Source organism: Amblyraja radiata, chromosome 1 (genome assembly GCF_010909765.2).
Source record: "Amblyraja radiata isolate CabotCenter1 chromosome 1, sAmbRad1.1.pri, whole genome shotgun sequence".
In the NCBI taxonomy this organism is placed as follows: Eukaryota; Metazoa; Chordata; class Chondrichthyes; order Rajiformes; family Rajidae; genus Amblyraja; species Amblyraja radiata.
This window is the reverse complement of record NC_045956.1, coordinates 156292799-156320785: the sequence shown is the minus strand read 5'-3', so window position 1 is coordinate 156320785 and position 27987 is coordinate 156292799. Positions and strand designations below refer to the sequence as shown.

General features: G+C 44.5%; 1 protein-coding gene across 3 annotated transcripts in view; it reads left to right on the top strand.

Annotated features, from left to right (window-relative positions):
- Window positions 1-7810: 7810 nt before the first annotated feature.
- Window positions 7811-27987, top strand: part of poli (DNA polymerase iota) — a 52427-nt gene continuing 32250 nt past the window's right edge. For 2 of the 3 annotated variants that reach the window (XM_033033409.1, XM_033033400.1), the window contains exons 1-4: window positions 7811-8025; window positions 17109-17240; window positions 21169-21333; window positions 24067-24222. In XM_033033409.1, the coding sequence (XP_032889300.1) occupies window positions 7878-8025; window positions 17109-17240; window positions 21169-21333; window positions 24067-24222 (601 nt within the window). In that variant the 5' untranslated portion in view covers window positions 7811-7877. The remainder of the gene's footprint in view (window positions 8026-17108; window positions 17241-21168; window positions 21334-24066; window positions 24223-27987) is intronic. The other variant, XM_033033416.1, reaches the window with a different exon arrangement.

The following is a 27987-nucleotide window of genomic DNA, read 5'->3' as shown; positions in this document are numbered from 1 at the left end:
GCCGACCCTTCCGCCCCGGCCCACGGCAAAGTAGTCCGCCGGCCGGCAACAGTCGCCGCCGCAATCCCGCGGATCCCCACTGTGTCTGTCAAACGGGGGGGAGGGGAAATAGCAAACATAATGTTTGGTCACAACTTTTCCACCTTTGAACGCCGCTCAAAACTTGCAAGGTTGTTGTTTGTTGGGCAGCAAGTTTGTGAATGGATATCCCTGCGCTGTGAGGGTGGTGGCCGAGCGCGGTTTGCGCTGCGAGCGGAGCGGAGAGGCGGCGCCCCCGGGCTGTAGCTGCCCCCCCACCCCGGCCCCAACTACCCCCCACCCACCCCGGGCTGTAGCTGTTCCCCCACTACCCCCCACCCCGGCCCCAACTACCCCCCCCCCCCCCCCCGGCCCCAACTACCCCCCACCCCGGGCTGTAGCTGTTCCCCCACTACCCCCCCCCCCGGCCCCAACTACCCCCCCCACCCCGGCCCCAACTACCCCCCCACCCCGGCCCCAATTACCCCCCCCCCCCGGCCCCAATTACCCCCCCACCCCGGCCCCAACTACCCCCCCACCCCGGCCCCAATTACCCCCCCACCCCGGGCTCCAGCTGTTCCCCTAATTCCCCCCACCCCGGGCTGTAGCTGTTCCCCTAATTCCCCCCAACTACCACCTCCCTGGGCTCCAGCTGCCCCCTAACTACCCCCAACTACCCCACCCCGGGCTCCAGCTGTTCCCTAACTACCCTCCAGGGTTCCAGCTGTCCCCTAGAAAAATAGGTGCAGGAATAGGTCATTCAGCCCTTCGAGCTAGCACCGCCATTCAATATGATCACGGCTGATCATCCACAATCAATACCCCATTTTCGGGCCGAAACCCTTCGGGTGGGTTTCGTCCGAAACGTTGCCTATTTCCTTCGCTCCATCGCTGCACCCGCTGAGTTTCTCCAGCATTTTTGTGTACCTAATGAAAGTAAGCATGCAGGTACAGCAGGCAGTGAAGAAAGCGAATGGCATGTTGGCCTTCATAACAAGAGGAGTTGAGTATCGGAGCAAAGAGGTCCTTCTGGAGTGAGACTACACCTGGAGTATTGTCTGCAGTTTTGGTCTCCAAATTTGAGGAAGGACATTCTTGCTATTCAGCAAGTGCAGCGTAGGTTCACAAGGTTAATTCCCGGGATGGTGGGATTGTCATATGCTGAGGGAATGGAGCAGCTGGGCTTGTACACTCTGGAATTTAGAAGGATGAGAGGTATCTTAATGAAACATATGATTATTAAGGGTTTGGACATGCTCGAGGCAGGAAACATGTTCCCGATGTTGGAGGACTCCAGACCCAGGGGCCACAGTTTAAGAATAAGGGGTAAACCATTTAGAACGGAGACGAGGAAACACTTTTTCTCACGGAGAGTTGTGAGTCTGGAATTCTCTGCCTCAGAGGGCGGTGGAGTCCGGTTCTCTGGATACTTTCAAGAGAGAGCTAGATAGGACTCTTAAAGATAGCGGAGTCAGGGGATATGGGGAGAAGGCTGGAAGGGTGACTGATTGTGGATGATCAGCCATGATCACATTGAATGGCGGTGCTGGCTCGAAGGGCCGAATGGCCTACTCCTGCACCTATTGTCAATCTAATCTATTCCATCTTGGAGATTTCACAACCCCATTATCTGAAAGTAAAGGGGACTGTCACGAAAATATCCAGGTTACATAGAACATTGAACAGTACAGGAAAGAGCCCTTCGGCCTACAATATTTGTGCCGGACATGATGCCAAGTTAAACTAATCTCATCTGCCTTTACATGATCACATAATGTATACATTAATCCCCTTTTTTTCCTCTCCATTCTCATCAACTCTTCCCAGATTGTATCTCTCACCTAAACACTAGGGTCATTTTCAGGAGTTATTTAAACCCATTGGGATGTGAGAGAAAATCGCAGCACTTGGAGGAAACCCATGTACACAGAGAATGTGCAAATTCCAAACAGACAGCACAGAGGATCAGGAATGAACCAAGATCACGAGCTGATATGCAACCGTTCCATTATTCATAATTGAAGTGCAATTACTTCAAAATGAACCAAAAGATACCAATATAAGGGTAAAAGAGTTACTAAAAGATTTTACTTTAGTGATCTGTTCTGTCTGTACCTATAATAGCAGATTAGCCAGGTTCAGGAGCATATGTGAAATAGCTCTTCATTTAAATCCGGCCCTGGGTCTCGACCCGAAACGTCGCCTATTCCTTCTCTCCATAGATGCTGCCACACCCACTGAGTTTTTCCAGCATTTTTTGTCTAAGTTCTCTCATTTGTTCATCCAGCACAATGATCCAAGATAAACATTCTGAAGCAAAGTTTAGCCTGCAGTAGTAAAATAAAGACTGGAACCTCTGACATTGTATGTAAGATTAATTATCTCGACCTCAAAATAGTCATAGAGTCATCATAGAGTGATACTGCATGGAAACAGGCTCTTTGCCCCAACTTGCCCACACCAGCCAACACGTCCAGGTCACACTAGTTCACCTACCCATGCTTGGCCCATATCTCTCCAAACTGTCCTATCCATGCAATAGTGGAATGTCCAAGATGACAGTTCAGACATGGATAGATATCAGTTGTCACGGTTCCATGCAACATTTCCTTCATCAGGCTGGCTGTGTGGCAGGAAGGGTTTACAAAGTCCTCACCATTACCATTTGGCAAAATACATCGCTAGGCTGTAACTTGATGGATAAGCCATGCAGGGGTAAAAAGAGACAATGCTGAAATACATCTATGCATCTGACTGCCTTTCAGATGTGGCCCAGCATGCTGAGTATTTCCAGCATTTTTTGGACTTATTTTAGAGTTGCCAGCAAATCTATTTGGTTTTATTTTCACAAGCAATGCAGGGAAATGATTCATAAAATTCCAGTAACCCCATGTACAGGATGGTGAATTTCTGTAAAACAAGTAACTTGTTCAGCAGTGAATAGTTCATACCAACAATTAGGGCCAAACTTGCATATGATTAGGAGATCCTCAGATGTTCCTCAAACTGTCTCACTGCACCTAACAAAGTCTAAGCTAAATGCACAATTTGTTTCCTGAGTCACACTTAAGGCAGGATGTGCATAATGCCTCGGTGGCTAACACTTTTGACACCTATTCTGCTCATTTGCTAATCACCGGGCTCCTAAAGCTAGTGGCTCTCATATCAAGAACTCTCTGTGCCTCGCTGTCTCTCTTTCTCTTTCTCCCCTCTCTCTCCTCTACCTCTCTCTCTCTCTATTGAGCATTGGGCTGGCTGCCTCTGAATGTTTACATTTTATAACAGATAATTTGGCTTATCCTACCGCATAAGGTTTTACGCAAAGGTTTCCAAAATGTTATCTTAAAACAAGAAAACATCAGACTGAGGACTTTATAGGAGGTGCTGGCTCTTTAATGATTAGAATTTGTGAGCTCGTAGGGTAATTCCTCTCATCGTTGGTGCATAAACATAGAACTTAAATTAGGAAATATGTGAATTATTTTCGCGGGTAGTAAATGATAGACTTCGGATCTTTTACAAAGAGGTCAACAAGAAGTAATTCCTATGAATGAAAACTCAGTCAAAAGAAAAAGTGAAACAGATTGCAAACCTATTTAACATGGAATTCTGATGGATATATGGATGGAGATATGAAGAAGGTCAATGTCTAGAATGAAAAGTAATTTAGAATGGGTGTGCTTCATCAGTTATTGCTTGCAGTTTCTGATTCTATTTATAGTTTGGATATACAACATTTAAATGTTCAGCTTCTTTTCTCCTTTGGAATCTAAATGTCTGGGCTGCATTTGATCTTAAAAAAAAAGTATGCTTATATTTGCAGTTTTCACTGTTGCAATATGTCCTTACAGATACTCTCAAGTGTTGGCAAGAGTATACTGTTCCTGCTCATTTATAAAGAAGTGCTACTGACTGTACTTGACACCTTTCCATTTGGTGTGATTCAGATCAGGAACTTACAGCTTGCTTTGGAAGTTATATTTATTGTCATTTTCTCATTCATAATTGCATCATGCTTTCCTCTCCCCTTTTTCACAGTGGACTGAGGTTGCATAGACAGTGTTTACCCTTGGATACCAAGTGCTGAACGTACATGCTACAATAACAAAGATGGGATTCCATGCACTGTGGTTTTGTTGTTGAATGAAAATCTCGAAACCTAGGCTAATAAAATGGAGATATGAGCTCGTATTCTCTTTGTGGCAGTTTGGGAAATTGAATTGATATCTTTAAATAAATCTGGAAAGCTGATATTGACGGTGATAAATGTGAATCCATGGATGTCTTATAAAAACCCATCTCATGCCTTTAAAAAAAAAAGAAAGTTGCAACAACTGAAGATGCTCAGCACCATCCAGGACATTGCAGCCCATTTCATCAGTGATATATTCCCCCACCCTAAACATTCATTCCCTTTAATCTGTGGCAGCAGTGTGAAGCATTAACAAAATGCACTGTAGCCTGCTCAGACTATTCTGAAAGTTTTCCTGAACCCAGCAACCTCTACCACAAGGAAAGCCAAGGGCAGCAGACCCATGAGAATACCAATAACTTCAGATTCCCCTCAAAAGTTGCACTCCATTTAGACTTGGAAATATATTGTTGTTCTTTTCTCGCCATTTTGTCTAAATTCTGAAATAGCACAGTGGGAATACCTTCACGGGAAGGGCTATATCACCACTTTCTCACGGGAAATTAGAGATGGGCAACAGATTCTAGCTTTGACTATGACATAAAATAGTCATAGTGATACAGTGTGGAAACAGACCCTTCAGCCAAATTTGCCCACACCGGCCAACAATGTCCCAGCTGCACTAGTCCCACCTGCCTGTACTTGGTCCATATCCCTCCAAACCTGTCCTATCCATGTACCTGTCTAACTGTTTCTTAAAAGATGGGATAATCCCAGCCTCAACTCCTCCTCTGGCAGCTTGTTCCATACACCCACCACCCTTTGTGCGAAAAAGGTACCCCTTGGATTCCTATTAAATCCTTTCCCCTTCACCTTGAACCTATGTCCTCTGGTTCTTGATTCTGCCACTCTGGGCAAAAGACTCTGTGCATCTATCTGATCTACTCCTCTCTTGATTTTGTACACCTCTATAGGATCTCCCCTCATCTTCCTGCGCTCCAGGGAATAGAGACCCAGCCTACTCAACCTCTCCCTATAGCTCACACTCTAGTCCTGGCAACATCCTCGTAAATCTTTTCTGAACCCTTTCAAGCTTGAAAATATCTTTCCTATAACATTGTGCCCAGAACTGAACACAATATTCTAAATTAGGTCTCACCAACGTCATATACAACTGCAACATGACCTCCCAACTTCTATACTCATAAATGAATCTTGAAAATTAATAAAATAAATCCTCAACACAGCCATAACCTCTGTGAAAGCAGGGATTCCATATACATCTTTACTGGCCTTATTTACCTCTGCCAACAAGCAAATGATAATGATGGATGGATGTTTTAATAACTGGAAACTAGATGGAGTGGGGTTCCACAGGGCTTTACATGATATATAGAATTGATTTTGTTTCAATGTGGGGACCATGATTAAGAATTATTAGCAAGGTTTCGGGGGGGGGGGGGGGGGGGGGGGAGCGAGGGACACAACAGTGGAGTCATAGAATCACACTGCACAGAAATAGGCCCTTTGGCCCACTCAGTCCATACCAACTTTGAAACACTCATTACACTACAATAAATGGGAAGTTACAAAGTGTCAAAAAGCAGATAGATCTTTAGTGCGTAACCACACATCCTGGGAGAGGTAAATAAGTTAGTTAGGAATGTGTGTGGAATTCTTGCATTTCTATGCAGAGTCATGGACTAATAGCAAGGGGTTCATGCTAAAATGAACCACTGAACTGGCTGAGTATAGTGTGCACACCAGATCATCCGAGAATAGCGAAAATGTGACAGTGCAAGAAATGATTCATTTGGGATTTGTGAAGATGACACAAAGGCTAGGGAATTTTAGTTATGACGATGATTTGCTAGGCTTGGTTTGTTTTCTGTGGAACAAATAATGGTGAGGAAAGATTTAGTCTAGGAATGTAGAATGATGAAGTGCCAAAATATGATGAACGGGAACGATCCATTTCCATTTCGAGAGAGGCAAATAATTGAGTGATATAGATTTAAGATAGGTTTCAACGGATTTGACCTGGAACTGAGAAAGAGTGTGTGGCATCTAGAACCTCTTGCTTGAAAGAGCAATGAAGGCAGAAGTTCGCACCATGCTCTAAAAAAATCTGGATACGCTCTTGAACTTCCAAAAGCTACATGCCAATGGACTGAAAATTGGAGAGTGGTTTCAGCCAAATAGTTATTTTATTAGACCAAAGTGACCTATTTTTGTGCTATTAATTTGATTCCTTGCCTTATCTGTAAGAATATGTCAAAATAAAAACAACATGGAGTTATAGAGTGATACAGTGTGGAAACAGGCCCTTTGGCCCAACTTGCCCACACCGGCCAATATGTCCCATCTTCACTAGTCCCACCTGCGCGCATTTGGCCCATATCCCTCCAAACCTGTCCTATCCATGTTAGACATAAAATGCTGGAGTAACTCGGCAGGACAGGCAGCACCTCTGGATAGAAGGAATGGGTGACGTTTCGGGTCGCGACATTTCAGACCTTCTTCAGTTCTACAGACCTATCTAACTGTTTTTAAATGTTGGGATATCCCTACCTCAACTACCTCCTCTGGCAGTTTGTTTCATACACCCCCAATAAGTTAACTCCTCAGATTCCTATTAAATCTTTCCCCCTTCACCTTCAACCTATGCCCTCTTGACCTCGATTCGCCTAATCTGGGCAAGAGACTCTGTGCATCGACCCGATATATTCCTCTCATGCAATCTCTTGAATTAGAAGATGCCAAAAATAATCATGCAGTTTTTAAAAGTATTGTGGCAAAAGTGTGAGATATTGTTGTGGCAAAGGCTGCTGCAGATACAACTTGCTTTGGTGGCTATAAATGCTGCATTTCACCACAGGCTTACCTCATCTATTCCGAGAAGCGGATTAATTCCAGGAAACACTTCAGTATTATGGCCCAACCTCTTTAGTCAAAGAGACTAATAAGTAAACTAAGAAGCAAATCTGCAACACATTTTCCACCCGTAAACAGTGTCTAATTTATTACCATAGAAACATTTGGTCAGGCCTACTTAAGACATCAAAGCTACAAATCAGGCTCAGTGGATGATATGTGTTACCAGAACCATGGGTATGAGTTTGCAAATCAGAGAATAATATTGAATAGCACAATGCTGTATCTCAAAAACATGCCTAATGTGACACCGAATATTTCTCAGACTCAGTCCTAATGTTTCGAATTTCATGGGAATCTCTTGATTTGATTACTGTACTGTAGTTTAACTTGCTCAGCAGAGTCACTGTTATGGAAGGAACAGGGTCTCCACCCGAAACGTCACCCATTCCTTCTCTCCAGAGATGCTGCCTGTCCTGCTAAGTTACTCCAGCTTGTTGTGTCTATGGAGAGTTTACTATGTTGCGTACAAATACTGGGGTGAAAAGAGACCAAACAATTTCATTTTACTTCTGGTTCATTTAAAAATGTTGTGCGTGTGTGTGTCTAATTTATATCCCTTTCTGTCGATGAATCTAATCGTTGCCTCTTCATTGACTTTGAATAAATGCTTTCTCTGATAAGTTTTATGCCTCGCGTTTTATGCCGCTACCAAATTCACCAGCACAGTAACGTGCATCACAGATTCAATGTTTGTGAAATATTTTGGTTGTCCACCTATCGTGCCGTTTCCTTGTTTATTTATGATAAAGCCGGGTTCTGGTCTGCAACGTCGGGGGGCTGCTGTCCGTTGATGGAGCTAAATGCAAGTGGGTCTGCTGCTGACCATCGCTTCAGTTTGCAAGAGGAGGAGGAGGAGGAAGAAAGGGAATGGTGTTGCACCATTGAAGACAGTAATAGCAACCCTCTGAGTCCTGCAGCAGCAAGTCGTGAATTGACAGGTACCAGTGAATCTGAAAGGCCGTTTCGAACTGTCAAATTGGAGTTGTAACAAGTACAGCGAACTTAATGACCAGTTTTAGGCGAGTCAGCGACAAACACGGGCAAGAAAACAGGATGAGCTCGATCTCTGATGTTTGCTTTGCTGCAAACAAGCAAAAACACTTGCATTCATTATCATGTTAACATTGAGTCTTTTTAATAACTTAATCTCATAAAGCGCGAATCCCATATTAAAAAAATATGTTTTAGTTCTCCCACTCAAACGCGCATGGGAAACTGGTTAGATGATAACGTGATCATTTGCACTCGATCACGTTGCTGCTGATCTCAAAGGTGACTCACACATTCCTTCTCTCCAGAGATGTTGCCTATGCCGCCGAGTTACTCCAGCATTTGTGTCTATCTTAGGTGAATTATTAGTCTATTGTACACCTTACTTGAATGTTCAGAGGCCTTTGATAAGGTGCCACACGCAAGGCTGTTAAACAACAGGAGAGCCCAAGATAATAGAGGGAGGATACTAACATGAATAGAAGGTTGGTGGAATGGCAGAAGGCAGTGTTGGAATAAAGGGGGCTTCTTAACCAGTAATGTTTCATTATTAATGTTTAATATTTTATGTCATTCCTAACTGTCACTATGTCGTTGTCACTTGTGGGCGGAGCACCAAAGCAGATTCCTTGTATGTGAATACTTGGCCAATAAACGTATTAATTAATTAATTCATTCTTCTCGTTGGCTGCAGTTGACTGGTGGTGTTCCATCCGTTACTCTTCATGTTGTATATAAATGATTTGGATGATAGAACTGATGACTGATCAAGTTTGTTGATGATACAAAAATAGGTGGAGAGGCAGGTCTTGTACAGCAAGTAGGGACTATGCAGAAGAACTTGGATAGGTTGGCAGAGTGGTCAAAACAGTGGCAGATGGAATACAGCGTAGGAAATTATGTAGTCATGCACATTGGTAGGAATAAAAGCGTAGACTGTTATCTAAATGGGGAGAGGATTCAGAAACAGGAGCAAAAAGGCACGAGGGAGTGCTGGTGCAGCATTCCCAAAAAGGTTCATTTGCAAATTGAATCAGCAGTAAGGAAAGCAAATGCAATGTTATGCCCCTGTCCCACTTAGGAAACCTGAACGGAAACCTCTGGAGACTTTGCGCCCCACCCAAGGTTTCCGTGCGGTTCCCAGAGGTATTTGTCAGTCTCCCCACCTGCTTCCACTACCTACAACCTACGGCAACCACCTGCAAACTCCGGGAACTGCACGGAAACCTTGGGTGGGGCGCAAAGTCCCCAGAGGTTTCTGTTCAGGTTTCCTAAGTGGGACAAGGGCATAAGCATTCATTTTGAGAGGACTAGAATATAAAAGTAGTGAAGTAATGCTGAGGCTTTATAAGGCATTCAGCGAATCAGGCAGCATCTTTGGTGACAGGAGTAGGTGACATTTCGGGTCGATGGTTTTATGGCTCTGGGCCTGTACTCGCTGGAGTTTAGAAGGATGAGGGGTAATCTGAGTAAAATTTACTGGATAGTGAAAGGCCTGGATAGAGTGGATGTGGAGATTAATGTTGCATTAGCATAACTAGCTTTCAGGCTTTGGTTACCTGGGTGAATGCAGCATCTGTAGATGGAATTACAGACCAAGACACACTGGAATCTTTTAAGGTCTTGTTAAGATGTTGTTAGTCAGTTTCTCATTGCAAAATTAATTTGAGTAACCCTTAAAAATATAATTTCAAAGGCTAGCACATTAATTCATTAATTTACTCAAAAACTACCTAAAATGTTAAATATTAATGCAACCACAAGCCACATCGGTCTTCCTCGCAATCTTTTCATTAGTATGACACATCATGATCCATCCAGTAAAGCTGGAGTGAACATATGGGATAAAAGCTGGACAAACCTCAGCCATAAGTATCAAAAGAACAACACAGTCAAATGTCAGAACTTGGCAGGTGGAATATAGTCTAGTTTAGTTTAGAGATACAGCACGGAAACAGAGCCTTCGGTTCACTGAGTCTGCACCGACCAGCGATCCCCGCACATTAATACTATCCTACAAACACTAGGGATCATTTACACTTATACCAAGCCAATTAACCTACGTTCCTGTACATCTTTGGAGTGTGGGAGGAAGCGGAAGATCTCGGAGGTCACGGGGAGAACGTACAATCTCCGTACAGACAACACCCGGAGTCGAGATCAAATCTGGGTCTCTGGCGCTGTAAGGCAACAATTCTACCGCTGTGCCACCATGCCACAATATAATGTTGTGAAATGTGTTATTTATTTTGGTAATTAAGAAAAAATATTAACAGAGGCAAGAACACAACTTTCACCCCTTTTCACTCAAAGTGTGGTGGGTGTGTGGAGCAAGCTGCCAGATGAATTAGTTGAGGCTGGGACTATCCCAATGTTTAAGAAACATTTAGACAGGTACATGGATAGGACAGGTTTGGAGGGATATGGACCAAGCGCAGGCCAGTGGGACTAGTGTAGCTGGGACATGTTGGCCGGTGTGGGCAAGGTAGGCCGAAGGGCCTGTTTCCACACTGTATCACTCCATGACTCTATAACAAAGAAAATTGTGGAATTTTTCAATAAGTCTGCATCTGTAGGAAGAAAAACATCTATCGTCTCAGAGAAGGTGAAGTCTCTGTTAGGGTAAACTGAAGTGACCACGGAGACAAGGTTATCTGCTTAATGAATAAATGGGAACAGTAAGGCAAATACTGTAGGAATTGCAAAAGGCACAGGAAGATATACGTGGCAGGTCAGATTGGGCAAGCCCTCCAAATTTTAAAGAGGTATAGAGCTATAGACAATAGGTGCAGGAGTAGGCCATTCGGCCCTTCGAGCCAGCACCGCCATTCAATGTGATAATCCACAATCAGTGCCCCATTCCTTCCTTCTCCCCATATCCCCTGACTCCGCTATCTTTAAGAGCCCTATCTATCTATCTCTTGAAAGTATCCAGAGAACCAGCCTCCACCGCCCTCTGAGGCAGAGAATACTACAGACTCACAACTCTTTATGTGAAAAAGTATTTCCTCATCTCTGTTCTAAATGGCTTACCCCTTATTCATAAACCGTGGCCCCTGGTTCTAGACTCCCCCAACATCGGGAACATGATTCCTGCCTCTAGCGTGTACAAACCCTTAATAATCTTATATGTTTCAATAAGAGGTTTCACACAGAGAGTGGTGAATCTCTGGAATTTTCACACAGAAAGTGGTGAATCTCTGGAATTCTCTGCCACAGAAGGTAGTTGAGGCCAGTTCATTGGCTATATTTAAGAGGGAGTTAGATGTGGCCCTTGTGGCTAAAGGGATCAGGGGGTATGGAGAGAAGGCAGGTACAGGATACTGAGTTGGATGATCAGCCATGATCATATTGAATGGCTGTGCAGGCTCGAAGGACCAAATGGCCTACTCCTGCACCTATTTTCTATGTTTCTATGTAAAATCCCCTCTCATCCTAAATTCCAGAGTATACAAGCCCAGCCGCTCCATTCTCTCAACATATGACAGTCCCGCCATCCCGGGAAATAACCTGTGAACTCCCTCAGTAGTAAGAATGTCCTTCAGGTGTGGTTTCACTAGGGCCCTGTACAACTGCAGAAGGACCTCTTTGCTCCTATACTCAGCTCCTCTTGTTATGAAGGTCAACATGCCATTCGTTTGCTTCACTGCCTGCTGTACCTGCATGCTTACTTTCAATGACTGATGAACAAGGACCCCCAGATCCCATTGTACTTCCATTTTTCCCAACTTGACACCATTTAGATAATAAATTGACTTCCTGTTTTTGCTACCAAAGTGGATAATCTCACATTTATCCACATTAAACTGCATCTGCCTTGCATCTGCCCACTCACCCAACCTGTCCAAGTCACCCTGCATCCTCATAGCATCCTCCTCACAGTTCACACTGCCGCCCAGCTTTGTGTCATCTGCAAATTTGCTAATGCTACTTTGAATCCCTTCATTTAAATCATTGATGTATATTGTAAATAGCTGCGGTCCCAGTACCGAGCCTTGCGGTACCCCACTAGCCACTGCCTGCCATTCTGAAAGGGACTCGTTAATCCCTACTCTTTGTTTCCTGTCTGCCAACCAATTTTCTATCCATGTCAACACTCTACCCCCAATACCATGTGCCCTAATTTTGCCCACTAATCTCCTATGTGGGACCTTATCAAGTGCTTTCTGAAAGGCCAGGTACACTACATGCACCGGCTCTCCCCTGTCCATTTTCCTAGTTACATCCTCAAAAAATTCCAGAAGATTAGTCATGCATATTTTTCCTTCGTAAATCCATCCTGCCTCAGACCGATCCTGTTACTGCGATCCAAATGTGCCGCTATTTCATCTTTTATGATTGACTCCAGCATATTCCGCACCACTGATGTCAGGCTAACTGGTCTATAATTCCCTGTTATCTCTCTCCCTCCCACCTTTCTTAAAAAGTGAGATAACATTAGCTACCCTCCAATCCACAGGAACTGATCCTGAATGTATAGAACATTGGAAAATGATTACAAATGCGTCCACGATTTCTAGCTGTCGCATATTGCAAGACCAAGGAAAGATTAAGGATCAAGAAGTAATCTTTCAGTATTTCTTACATCCCAGGTTGAATCAACATTATTAAAATGGAGTTCATCTTTTCAACAAATTGAAAACAGCAACATTTTAAAATGGAGATTTTGCTTGGAGAACAAGAGTCACTACAGGTCAACAAACACATGTGTAATGGGTAAACATTTTTGTGCCAGTTGGAATAGGTTAAGTCATCTTTATGGTTGTGTAGATTAAAATGAAGAAGCTCTAACAGGTAAATTCCAGCAATAACATTGGAAAGGATGAGGGTTGTAGCACACGTGAGCTGAGGTGGGGTGGGATCAGGCAATGGGATGAAGGTTACCGTAAAATTCATTGTTTTCTTTCCCGGTTCTGACATGAGATCTTCAACCTGAAATGTTTATTCTGTTTCTCGCTCCACGGATTCAGCCTGACCTGATGCCCTTTTCCCAATATTTTATTTTTTTATTTCAGGATTTCACGATCTGCTGATTTGTGATTTTCAAAAATCGCATAACTTTACTACTGATGACCATTCCCCTTATTCCTGTATTCATTCCTTATGGTGCTCATCCTTTGTTTTTTCCTACGTTTTTTTCCTATACAGTACATTATGTTGGCTATGAGAAGGCTATTCGTACAGAGATATTACACTTTTAGTCCGACCTCTTTCCCAGAGCATTAATTCCAGCAAATTTGCAACATGGGCCATGCCACAGCAATCAGAGGTGGGATTAAATGGTTCTTGTGCCACTCAGGCTGAAGATGCTTAGGTCAGTAATAAAACTCATTCTATGGACAAAAAAACACAAAGTGCTGGTGTAACTCAGTGAAGTTGTGGAGAGAGCATCTGTGGAGAGAGTCGATAGGCATCATTTTGGGTCAGGACCCTTCTTCAGACTGATTAGTTTAGTTGAGAGATACATCGCCGAAACAGGCCCTTCGGCCCAACGAGTCTGCACCGACCAGCGATCCCCGCACATTAACACTATCCTACACACACTCGGGACAATTTGCACTTATACCAAGGCAATTAACCTACAAATCTGTACGTCTTTGGAGTGTGTGAGGAAACCAAAGATCTCAGAGAAAACCTACGCAGGTCACGGGGAGAACATACAAACTCCGTACAGGCACCCGTAATCGGGATCAAATCCGGGTCTCCAGCGCTGCAAGTGCTGTAAGGCAGCAACTCTACAGCTGCGCCACCATGCTGCCTTGAGTCTAAAGAAGAGACCTGATCCGAAACATCGTTTATCCATTCATTCCATTGATGCTGTTTGACCCACTGAGTTATTCCAGCACTTTATGTTTTGCTCACGATTCCAGCATCTGCAGTTCCTTGTTCTATGGCCAGGCTGCTCAGCACCATACTAGGTCTCTTAATATGTGTTGAACCAACGATGAACAACTGATTTTGTTAAGAAGTAACAAAACTTTGTTGAGAAATTTGTGTTTAAATATTTTTTTATGAGCACCCTGAAAGTTGAAAAGAGGTGAGAAGCTATTTCTTGTGGCTATTTTGGTAGTGCATTCTGTGAACTTTTTCATATAATGGTTCATAAAGGAGGATATTATAATGATAAAAACAATGGGTTGGCACTTTAACTCATAGCATCTTTGGGATGTCTTTTTAGTTGGAGATTGAGAATATCCCACAAGATCAGTTAAACAGTGTGAAAACAGCCCTTCGGCCCAACTTGCCACACCGAACAACACGTCCCATCTACACTGGGCTACATTTGGCCCATATCCCTCTAATCCTAACCTACCATGTACCTGTCTAAATGTTTTTTTAAACATTGCGATAGTACCTGCCTCAATTAGATCCTCCAGCAGCTCATTACATTTGTGTACAAAGTTACCCTTCAGGTTCCTAAATATTTCCACCCTCACCTTAAACCTGTGTCCTCTGGTTCTTGATTCCCCTACCCTGGGCAAGAGACTCTGTGTGTTTACCTGATCTATTCCTCTCATGATTTTATACACTTCTGCAAGATCACCCCACATCCTCCTGCGCTCCAAGGAATATAGTTGTAGCCTGCTCAATCTCTTCATATGGCTCAGGCATTCGAGTCCTGGCAATATCCTCGTAAATCTTTTCTGCACCCTTTCTACCCTTTCCTTTCCAAGGCTGCCCGCGTAAAGTATCGATGCAGTTAATGTTAGGGCGTCTGGTCTGTGTGATGGACTGGACTACATTCACGACTCTGCAAATTCTTGCGGTATTGGACAGAACTGTTCCTAAACCAAGTTCTGATGCAACCCGACAATATGTTTTCTACAGTGCATCTGTAGAGGTTTGTAAGAGTCACTGGAGATATGTTGAATTTCTCTTAAGGAGGTAGAGATGGCAGTGTGCCCTTTTGGCTGTCACTTCAATATGATTGGTCCAAAACGAATCGTTGGTAATATTTACCCCAAGGAACTGAAGCTCTCACCAATTTTTCGCTTCGGCACTTAGATGCTGATTGGGGCATGTACTCCGCCTCACTTCCTGAGGTCGACAATTAGCTCCTTTGTCTTGTTGACATTGAGGGAGAGGTTATTGACCTGACGACATGTTACTAAGTTGTCCATCTCCTTCTTGTACTCCGCCAGTGTTCGTGATCCGACCCACCACAATGTTGTCAACTGCAAACTTGTAGGAGGAGTTAGGAGCATTTGGCTGCACAGCCTTTAGTGTAGAGTATATTCGGGAACTGAGAACACATACTTGAGGATTATTGTGGAGGATGAGTTGTCACTATCCTCACTCTGATTGCAGTCAGTGGGTCATAAAGTCAAGGATCCAGTGGCAGAGGGATGTGCTGACCCCTAGGTCCAGGAGTTTAGTGATGAGTACGGATGGGATTATGGTGTTGAAGGTAGAGCTACAGTCAATAACTAATTTCCTCTGGCTGCACATGATCCATATCTGTCCATTCCCTGCACACCTGCGGGTCTATCTAAAAGACTCTTAAATGCCACTATCATTCAGTAGCTGCCTCCTCCACCACTGCTGGCAGTGCTGCGTTCCAGGCACCTACCACAGTTTGTAAAAAAAACTTGGCACGCACATCCCCTTTAAACTTTGACACCCCTCACCTTAAAGTTATGCACTCTCTTCTTTGACAGTTATTTGGTTTTATAATGTTACTCTCTTCAGTTGCAGATACTTGTTACTCTAAAACTCAGTGTACATTAGGAATTTATATTACTACTTTTACAAATATACAAAATATTTTCCTAGTGACTGCAAAATTAACTTCAGAATACCTTCTTACCAATAATTAATCATTTCAATTTGGCTTTTTCAGAATTGCCTCAATCCTATGAATGTCTTGAAAATGCCACAACATGATTTGCTGTAGATACAGAAGCAACCCGTTAAAAGCTCACAATTGCTGATTTGTTTATCCCTGGAGTCAATGTCATTGCAACCCTGGAATCAGTACATTCAGTCCAGTTCAGCCTGATTGTGATTCTATTCTTTCTGAAAGATAGTAAAGATTTATTTTTGCTACATCCAGTTTTTCATCTTGATTTTGAAGACAGTCTGACTATCTCGCAGTTCTATGAATTTAGGCTGCCTTTTAGAAACCATGCATCTGAGTTTGTGCTAGGGGTAGAAAAGATTATTGTCTAGTCTTAATCTAATTTAATGATTGTACTCAGGGGCAAATGGTGAACTTGTACATTAGCATGAAATGAGTGAAAACCCGTAATTTGAAATACCAATTGTTGGGCTCTGTGCAACACCAGAGGCAATTAGACCCATTTTCCCCTCACTTTTAGCCAAAGGATGCTAATGCCTAAATGTGGGATAACTTTATTCATTCATCGCTACTGCCAACTATTACAGCCATCATTCCCCAACAAAATGGATTGTTCGGGTGAGTGACTTCAAAACACTGCATGTGTGCCGGGAGGAGTAAGAATGCTAAAGTAATGCTAAATTAATCTGCCTCTCTCCTTATGTATCTGACTCTTTCCATTCTCCAAACACATCTTTATTAAAACCAGAAACATTTCGTAGTTGCTATCAATATCTATTTTGAATAATGCCTATAGCCCTTTTCTCAGTGGTGTTTAGTTTAGTTTATTATTGTCACGTGTACCGAGGTACAATGAAAAAACTTTTGTTGCGTGCTATCCAGTCAAAGAAAAGACTATACTTGATTACAATCGAGACGTCCCACAGGTTACAGATAAAGGATATAACATTTAATGCAAGATAAAGTCCGATTACAGATTGTTCCAATGTCTCCAATGCAGTAGAAGGACGGTCAAGATCGCACTCTAGCTGTAGAGAGAATGGTTCAGATGAATGATGACTGGTTAAAAACTGTGCCTAAACCTGGAGGGACGGGTATGGTTCACTCCTTTTGCATGGAAACTACATTCGGAGCACACCCTTCCCACTCAGTCTGTGTAAAGCACAATCTCCCTGAACGCCTTTGCTTTCAAATCAGGAAAACTCCATTCAACATTCTGCTTTTCTCCCTCAGGTGATTGTGATAATCATGCCTTTCAAGACCCTGATATCCTGGGATTCAGGGTAATTGTGCACATTGATCTGGATTGCTACTATGCCCAGGTGGAAACATTGAGACACCCTGAATACAGAGGAATGCCTTTAGGTAATTAAAAACATTATTGTTAATTTTAAATGAAATGCTTCACATTATATATTAATTTGTGATGGATAGATTTGTGGCAAGCCCACTTGAAGTCTCCGTTGGTACGTATATCACTGATCTGGAATTGTGTACAAAACCCAAGGAAGTATCTGCTTACCCCTGTGAACTTACTTGTTGATAGCTACAAACACCATCATTCTCATGATGTTGACAACCCAGCTCACTCATCTACTTAATTTAACTGGGAATTTAAGCCCTAAATGGGAAGTTAAAAGTGTGCAGTCTGACGAACTGCATTGGGAGAAGCTGGTCGTCCATTTGAACTGAATGTTCAGAGTAACTTCACAGGGGCGGCAGGCACAGTGATGCAAGTGATAGAGCTGCTGCCTCATAGCACCCGAGACCCTGGTTCGATCCTGACTTTGGGTGTTTGGAGTTTGCACGATTTCTCCCTGTGCCCTTGGGTACTCCTGTTTCCTCCTGCAACCCGAAGGTGTGCGAGTTTGTAGGTTAATTGGCCTCTGAAAATTGCCCTAGGTGTGATGGGGGGGTGCGAAACTGGGATAACATAGAACTAGTATGAATGCTGGCCAGAGTAGCTTGGAAGGCTGAAGGGCTGGTTTCCATGCTTTATCGTTAAATCAATCAACCCTGATTTAACTGGGGGTTCTAGAAATACTGAGAATCAGCCTTGATTCTGCAGTGGTTGTTGGGCCTCGTTTGGGTTGTGAAGTTAGGTTGGAGTTGATGGGAAGCAGGATTGGACATTGTTGGTATTGGATGGGACTGGGGGTGGAGGCTGAGCCCATCAGTGGTCCCAAGTACTGATTTCTGGCACCGGAGAAGCAAGAGTATTCCTTCTAGCTCCACAGTAATAAAGTCAGCATCTCAATTGGCTGTGTGTCTGCCAGTTTTTTTTTACTGAGTGCAGCAATTAATTAAATATTCAAAAGTTCAAAACGGCATCTCAAACATTCAAGGAATCAGGAACATTAAAAAAGCATTGGGTTAAAGAAGAAATTTAATAAAGAGCTTCATAATGTCCTCAAGTTTTCATTGAATAATTATAAAAAAACTATTCCCCTGGATGGAGAATTCATAAATAGGCCCATCTATATAAATTTTTCACGTTAGAATGGATGAGATGAATTTCTGTACATGGAAGATTTCTTAATGTGGCATATTTCCATGTCTGAGGAAGAGTTTTCTCCTTCAAAAAGAGCAATTCTCAATTGAAGTAACAAAAAGTGCAAGGTGTGGACATGCGTTAGGGTTAGTTTGCACAATGAGGTGCTTGCTTCAGGCTGCACTCAGGCCACCAGGATTGTTGGGCCAAAACACAAACACTTTGGTACAGAGAACTGCGAAACTAACCGAACATTCACAGCCTTAAATCAAACCAATGTTGTTAAATAAATAAAATGTTGGTTTGATTTAAGGCTGTGAATGTTCAGTTAGTTTCGCAGTTCTCTGTGCTAAAGTGTTTGCGTTTTGGCCCAACAATCCTGGTGGCCTAAGTGCATATATATATATATGTAGGGTACATCGAACAATCTTTGTTCGTGGCGTACCATGGCCCTATCTCCGAACTCTACCTACGCTACATTGACGACTGCATTGGTGCTACCTCCTGCACCCATGCAGAACTCAATGACTTAATCCATTTCACCACTAACTTCCATCTGGCACTCAAATTCACCGGGACCATTTCCGACATCACCATACCGTTTCTAGATCTCACCATCTCCATCGCAGGTAACAGACTACTGACTGACATCTACTGCAAACACACTGACTCACATGGCTATCTTGACAACATTTCTTCCCACCCTGCTTCCTGCAAGGACTCTACTCAACTCCCCTACTCCCAATTCCTCCGTCTACGCCGCATCTGCACCCAGGATGAGGTGTTCCAAACCAGGGCATTGGAGATGTCCTCATTCTTTAGGGAACAGGGGTTCCCCTCTTCGACTATAGATGAGGCTCTCACCAGGATCTCTTCTATATCCTGTAGCACCGCTCTCACTCCCCATCCCCCCACTCGTAACAAGGACAGAGTCCCCCTTGTCCTCACCTTCCACCCTACCAGCCGTCGCATACAACATATAATCCTCCCTATTTTCGCCACCTCCACGGGATCCCGCCACTGGCCACATCTTCCCATCTCCTCCCCTGTCAGCTTTCCGCAGAGACTGTTCCCTCCGTAACTCCCTAGTCAATTTGTCCCTTCCCACCTAAACCACCCCCTCCCCTGGTACTTTCCCTTGCAACCGCAGGAAATGCTACACTTGTCGCTTTACCTGCCCCCTTGACTTCATCCAAGGACCCAAGCAGTCTTTCCAGGTGAGGCAGAGATTCACCTGCACCTCCTCCAACCTCATCTATTGCATCTGCTGTTCCAGGTGTCAACTTCTCTACATCGGTGAGATCAAGCGCAGGCTTGGTGATTGTTTCGCCCAACACCTCTGCTCAGTTCACAATAATCAACCTGATCTCCCGGTGGCTCAGCACTTCAACTTCCCCCTCCCATTCCGAATCTGACCTTTCTGTCCTGGGCCTCCTCCATGGCCAGAGTGAGTCCCACCTGGTCATATATGGTTAGCAACCCTGCATTACAAGGTACATGATGCTAGTATCCCCTTTCAACATGCAGTCGTTATTGCAGTCATTTAATTTTCCTCAGGAGGTAACAGCCAACACATATTTGTAAATATTTTAGATTATTAAATTTATGACGGTTACTGTTATGTCGATTCAGACTTTAGACCTTTAGAACTTCGAGTGCAGCGTGGAAACAGGCCCTTTGGCCCACCTAGTCTTCACCAACCAGCGATCACCCTGTGCACTAGCGCTGTCAAAGGACAATTTACAATTTACAGAAGCCAATTAATCTACAAACCTATAGAGTGTGGGAGGAAACTGGAGCACCCATGGAAAATCCATGCGGTCACAGGGAGAATATACAAACTTCATACAGACAACACCCATAGTCAAAATCGAACACAGGTCTCTGGCACTGTAATAGGCCTGTCCCACTTAGGCGACTTTCTAGGTGACTGCAGGAGACTATGCAGTTGCCACATGTTCGTGGGTGGTTGTCGGGGAGTCCCCTTCATGGTCGTGAGGAGTTCCCGCATTCTGGGAACTAGTCGCGGCCTCATTATGTTGAAAAATTAACGCCGACTACAATGAAGCCGCTATAGAGAGTAAGTAGCAAGAATTCTCATGGCGTAGGTGGGTCGCCAGGAGGTCCTAGTGGGTTGCTAGGAGGTTGAAGGTTCTCGTAAGTTCTAGTAGGTTGTAGCCGGTGTTGACCGGTGAATCTCATTGGGGAAAAAAAACGTAAGCAGTAGTTTTCAGTAGCAAGGATAACCGACCGGTAATGTTAAATGTCCGCCGAACTTCACAACTGTGTATCTCCGGCTTCTTAAAGGTTGTCTCCACTCCTTCTCCCCCCTCGCCCCCCCCCCCCCACACGCGCCCCCCCCCCCCCCCCCCCTCCCACCATCTTTTAAAGGACTTAGCGTACACTGTGCTTTAGCCATCTTAATTACAGCGTTCTTCTGTTCATCGCGGTGTGTGTATGTATCACCTTGGCTTTGCACCGTGTGAATTGCACTCAGAGAGTGCTCCCCCGCTTGCCCTGTCCCCCGCCTGCTTAACAGGCTGGAGAAGGAAGTGATGTGTGTGTATGTGTTCCACTTTGACAGTTGCCGTTCCACGTGCTGGTTTTTCACGTGACTGCCGTTAACTTGACATTCGCCGGCAGTCCGCTGAAAAATCGCCTATGTGGGACAGGCCCATAAGGCAGCAACTCTACTGCTGAGCCACCGTGCCGGCCCCTTTCAGTTTGATGGTTTGTTTAGAACAAACGATTTGTGCCCTGATTGTTTACAAATGCCTTCTGCCTTTTTTTTTGTCTTTTCAGCTGTTCATCAAAAACATCTGGTGGTCACTTGTAATTATGAAGCCAGGAAGTATGGGGTAAATAAAATAATGTCAGTCAGCGTAGCCAAGGACAGGTGCCCCCAATTGATCCTTATCTGCGGAGAAGACTTGACACCCTACAGGGACATATCATACAAAATCACAGGTACATGTAACCTCTATTAAATATAACCAGGCATTTATAACATTTTAGCATTTTTCATAAAGTCATGTCATAGGGACTAGAGACGGAAATTAGCTACTGATTGGCTACAATCTCGCATATTTACATGCAAATGTTCATTAATATGCACTGTCCCTATAAACAAATTATTATTATAGGAGCAGAATTAGGCCATTTGGCCCATCAAGTCTATTCTGCCGTTCAATCATGGCTGATCTATCTCTTCCTCCTAACCCCATTCTCCTGCCTTCTCTCCATAACCCCTGACACCCTTATTAATCTATTCATATTTTTTTTGCTTATATTTTCATAAGGTCCTTCTACTCAATAATTGATTTTGCTTTCCCTTTCTTCTGTAAGATAAGTCACATGTGCACTTTCACAAGTACCAGTCGTCTCTGGTATCTCATGCAAGTTCAGTTTAATTTATTGTCAGATATACCAAGGTACAGTGAAAAGCTTTTGTTGCAAGTAGATATTTTCCTGTAATAACAAGGAATGGTGTATATCAAAGACAGACACAAAATGCTGGTGGGACTCAGTGGGTCAGGCAGCATCTCTGGATAGGTGATGTTTCGGCTCAGGACTTTTCAGACTGATTGATCTCAAAAACTGAAAACGAGAAGCACCCAGATCAATCACGGCCAGCATCGGAAGACTTGATGCAAGGGAATTGGCAGATTGTTGGACCAAGCTAGAGATGGAAACAGGTCTGAGCCCAAGAGGGTTACTTAGTTGCAAACTGTGAAGCTGGTTAAACGTCCATTGGTGGTAAAGTGGGGGGGGGGGGGGGAGGTCAGCCAGGGTCCAGGGGAAGATAAGTTCAAAGTTCAAGTTTTATTTTGGTCACATACACCTTTCGGTGTAGTGAAATTCTTTTTGCCATGCAGCACATAAAAAAAGAATACAACATAACAATAAAAGATAGTTTCAACATCAAAACATCCCCCCACAATGGTTCCCATTGTGGGGAAAGGCACAAAGTCCAGTCCCATCCCCATGTCCACCCATAGTCGGGCCTCCTTACTCGAGACCGTGGCTTCCAGAGCCGACACGGCCGCGCCGAATGGAAAGTTCAGCGCCGCCGCCCGCAGCCGCTCCACAGACCCGCAGCTCCGCAACGGACCCAGCTCCAGTTCAGCGAAGTCACCGCCAGCCCCGCAATGGCGCTCCAGCGCTGCACCGCCGTCTTCTGACCCGCAGCTCCGCCGCCGCCGCCGCTGCTGAGCCGGTGCCGCCGCCGGTGCCGTCGCCGCTGCTGAGCCGGTGCCGGTGCTGAGCCGGTGCCGTCGCCGCCGCTGAGCCGGTGCCGGTGCTGAGCCGGTGCCGCCGCCGGTGCTGAGCTGGTGCCGCCGCCGGTGCTGAGCCGGTGCCGTCGCCGGTGCTGAGCTGGTGCCGGTGCTGAGCCGGTGCCGCCGCCGGTGCTGAGCTGGTGCCGCCGCCAGTGCTGAGCCGGTGCCGTCGCCGCCGCTGAGCCGGTGCCGGTGCTGAGCCGGTGCCGCCGCCGGTGCTGAGCTGGTGCCGTCGCCGGTGCTGAGCTGGTGCCGCCGCCGGTGCTGAGCCGGTGCCGCCGCCGGAGCAGGAAAGGACAGCATGTCGAAGGGGAGAGGAAAGGACAGCATTTGGCCTACTCCTGCACCTATTGTCTATTGTCTATTGAAGTTACTTAAAATTGTAGAATTCATTGCCCATAACTTTGGATTGTAAGCCACATGCAAACTGGAGGAACAGCACCTCTTGTTCCACTTGGTAGCTTACACTCAACGGTATGAACAACAAATTCTCCAATTTTAGCTAACCTGTAACTAACCCACCTTCCTCTCTCCCCACCTGCCCCCTTCCCACCCCTGTGCCCTGCCTGGATTCCCATCTATTTCTCCCCTCCCCTCCACTTCCCCCCCCCCCCCCCCCCCCCCGCCCCCCGCCCCCCGCCCATTCCATGAATAAGGAGCTGGTCAGACTGCAGAGGTCATAGAGTGATACAGAGTGGAAACAGGCCCTTCGGCCCAACTCGCCCACACCGGCCAACATGTCCCGGCTACACTAGTCCCACCTCATTTCGGTTGGTCCATATCCCTCCAGACCTGTCCTATCCATGCACCTGTCTAACTGTTTCTTAAACTTTGGGATAGTCCCAGCCTCAACTACCTCTTCTGGCAGCTTGTTCCATACACCCACCACCCGTTGTGTGAAAAAGTTACCGCTCTGATTCCTATTAAATCTTTTCCCCTTCACCTTGAACCTATGTCACCAGGTGCTTGATTCCCCTACTCTGTGCATCTACCCAATCTATTCCTCTCGTGATTTTAATCACTATTAGAAAGCATGACTGAGTCTGCAATGGGTATTTTCACTGGCAGCAGGGTTTATTCAGAAGATTGTGTTACTCAGAAGAAAAGTACTTCATGAGGCAAGTTTAGGAAATGGAAGTCATTGTTGTAGGATATCACATTAAAATGAATCATTTGCTTTAAGTGTAGTGGCAGTTGATAATACAAATGGAAACTTATGATGTATAAACAGATCTATGAAAATCATAGTTCAGGTTTTTTTAAGTGGAGAATGGTGTATTTATTTTTGTTACTGATGCATTTGCGTGAAAGTTCAAAATCACAACAAAAAATGAAAATTAATGATGCAAAACTGGATAAATTAAGTAGAAGATTTTACAAGGAAATGCAAACTGAAACTGTATTGACTTGGATGTGTTTCTAGAATTACTGGAAGAGTTCAGTCCACTCGTGGAAAGACTAGGGTTTGATGAAAACTTTATCGACATAACTGATCTAGTGGAGAAGAGATTGCAGCAGATTGGAAGTGGTGTTGTCCCTGCAGATTTTTCTGTGTCAGGTCATGTGTACAGTAACCAGGGTAAGTACATTTGCACCATAAACTCTGTCCTCTAGCTATTTACTGTTGTTCTGTCAACTTTCTGTGGCCCAATCACTTAGGTTCTGTGCATGCCTGTTTCTGCCATTCTATCCTTTTGTCTTTCTTTCGAAAACACATTAAAATCTGTTTCTTTGTGCATCTATCCAAATGCCTCCTTATGTTGCTCAGAATCAAATTCATCTGATAATGCATCTGCACAGATCCTTGAGTTGTTTTACTTTGATAAAGTTGCTAAATAATTCCAAGGTGTTGCACTGTTGCATATGATCCTTCAGTTGTGTCTAGGGATTGATATTCCAATCTTAGAATAAATCTAAATGTCTCTGCTTCCTACAGCTATTGTGTTTGGTTAATGCTATCCAGAAAACAAATTTGTCCCATATATCATTTGAGTATAAGCCTCTGTGACTCTCAGATCCACAAAGTGTTTTCTCTTAAAATGTCTCAGCTACATTTTATGCAGGAAGTATTGATTGTAATTCTGGTATCAGTGGGCACCTTTTTAAAGTAATTCAAGTTCAAGAGAGTTTATTGTCATGTGTCCCTGATAGGACAATGAAATTCTTGCTTTGCTTCAGCACCACAGAACATAGTAGGCATTGACTACAAAACAGATCAGTGTGTCCATATACCATTATATAAATATATACACACATGAATAAATAAACCGATGAAGTGCAAATAACAGATAATGGGTTATTAATGCTCAGAGTTTTGTCCAAGCAAGCTTTAATAGCCTGATGGCTGTGGGGAAGTAGCTATTCCTGAACCTGGTCGCCATTTGTTAGATGTGAAACAGGGAGGCTATTTCACTCTGTCTATGTGTAGGGTAGGGGAGGGGATAGAAACATAGAAATTAGGTGCAGGAGTAGGCCATTCGGCCCTTCGAGCCTGCACCGCCATTCAATATGATCATGGCTGATCATCCAACTCAGTATCCCGTACCTGCCTTCTCTCCATACCCTCTGATCCCCTTAGCCACAAGGGCCACATCTAACTCCCTCTTAAATATAGCCAATGAACTGGCCTCGACTACCCTCTGTGGCAGGGAGTTCCAGAGATTCACCACTCTCTGTGTGAAAAAAGTTCTTCTCATCTCGGTTTTAAAGGATTTCCCCCTTATCCTTAAGCTGTGACCCCTTGTCCTGGACTTCCCCAACATCGGGAGCAATCTTCCTGCATCTAGCCTGTCCAACCCCTTAAGAATTTTGTAAGTTTCTATAAGATCCCCTCTCAATCTCCTAAATTCTAGAGAGTATAAACCAAGTCTATCCAGTCTTTCTTCATAAGACAGTCCTGACATCCCAGGAATCAGTCTGGTGAACCTTCTCTGCACTCCCTCTACGGCAATAATGTCCTTCCTCAGAATGGGGGTGTTATTGCTGTCTTATTTAATCTTGACCTCACATGACATACACTCACATGTATTTTTCAGCAGGAGATATAGGGTAACAAGCAGAAGCTGCATCTGTGTGTGCTTATACAAAAGACCCTGAGGCCATTTGTAACACATTCTGCTAGGAAGCTGTTTTAGCTCAGAACTAAAAAAAGTGGGGGGGAAAAGTCAAGTAAGTTTTACATGAGAATGGGAGATAAGCCCTGTTGGGTTTAAATAAGTATTTGCTTTGAACAAAAATTTGTAGAAATTTAAAAAAAAAAACACAGAGGTTAAGCTAATTAAAATCGCTAGTATTTTAGTTATCTTCTTTATTTAATTAAGTTAATAAATAGAGGGCTGGTAGGGTTACTCACACACATGGAATGTGCATTCCTCTGCCCTGTGGGAGCAGAAAGATGTTTCCTGTGTCATGGATACTCATAACTAGGAAGTATGAATGAATTTGAACAGCAGCTGATATCGCAACTAATACCTACAGCCAGGGCTGAGTGTGTGGTGGAAAGCATGATTCAGACGAGACAAAGACACAAAGTGCTCGAGTAAATCAGCGGGTCCGGCCTATAAACTGTTTCCTATTCCCTGACTCCTTCCACCTAGCCAATTCGGAGAGATGAATAGAAACAGAACAAGAAATAAAATGATTTTATATGACAAAATAGAGGGACAAGTTTCTGATGTGTGGTCAGATGAGCTTTCTAATCTTACACTTTTGGCATTATTACTGGAAGGCAGCATAGATGGACGATTGAGCAAAATGAGCCCAGATAAGCGAAACAAATATCAGTGAGTAAAATGTGGCGTCACACACACTAACTACACCCCCGCACATACGCTAACCACCCCCCTTGATATATTAATTTGCCCCTTTTACCCCATAACCGCCCTATCCACTGACGCATAGCCCCCAACTCGCAGGCACATCTAGAGGGGGGGGGGGGAGTAGAGAGTGAGGGCAGAGAGAAAGGGGCAGAGACAGAAGGGCAAGAGACAGAGGGAAAGGGGGGTGGAGGGGAGGAGGATAGGGAGGGTGGACGAGGGGGGAGGGTGGGGGAGGAGGGGTGAGAGAGAGGGGAGGAGAGACAGAGGGGAGGAGAGACAGAGGGGGAGAGAGGGAGGAAGGGAAGGGGGAGAGGGGTGAAGGGAGGGGGAGGGAGGGAGGGGATGGGGTGGAGGGAAGGGGGTAGGGGAGGGGTGGAGAGGAGAGGAGGGGGGGAAGGGGGTTTAGGGGAGGGAGGGCAGGGGGGTGGGGGAGAGGAAAGGGGGAGAGAGGGAGGGGGAGAAAGAGGGGGGAGAGGGGAGAGAGACGGGGAGAGAGAGAGAGAGATGGGGAGAGAAAGAGAGAGCGAAATGCAACCGTGCGTCACGGGTTCAGAATGTTATGGAAATGAAGCGTGCGCGTCTCATGCACGAAAGTTGTCGGCAGCTCTATGGAATTCAGGGGAGCAGCCTGTCGCGTCACACACACTAACCACCCTCCCTCTAACCCCCTCCCTCTAACCACCCCCCACCAACCACCAATGGAACCTACAACCCGGCATGCTGGCGGGGCAGGGCCGGGCGGGGCCAGTTGGGCCAGGTGCAAAGGCATTGTGAGGTCAGCGGGCCGGGCTGGGCCACCAGGCATGCTGGGCGGGGCCAGTTGGGCCAGGTGCAAAGGCATTGTGAAAGGGAGGGAAGGAGGGGGAGAGATTGCTGCGAGCAAGGGCATTGTGACGTCCGCAGCTGGGCAGCAGTCTGATTTAAACGAAACATTAAGTTTTGTGAAGAATTTTATTGAAAATGTGTAGAGATAAATGACCAAATTTAATGAGGAGTGGAATTGTGAATTCATAAGTTAAATCACTATCGAAATGGTAAAAATCTCCGCGTTTTTGCTTCTGGTTTTCGAGGACATACGTTTCAAAGGCAAAATGCCGTACACCCACACACACACGCACACACACACACGCACACACACACACAGAGTTTTAAAAGTATATAGATAGATATGATATGATAGATAGATATGATAGATACCCACAGTCAAAAAAGGCTGCAGAGATGATCTCAGTAACTACAGATCAAACTGTTCAACGTCCATTGTGGAAAATGTTTGAGAAACAAAAAGCATGACCGAAATTTGCTGTTAATTGGATATGTGTGAATTAAATAGGCAATGTCATTATATATTTATTAAAGGCAAATTATGTCTAACTAATCTGATAGTTAATTGATGAAACATTATAGAGAATTATCGTGGTATAAACAGACTTTCAAATGATGTTTATTAAAGTGTCATCAAGATTAAAGGATGAGGAATAAAAGGGTCTGTACCAAAGTGGAAAGAAGATGGGTAATAAAAATGA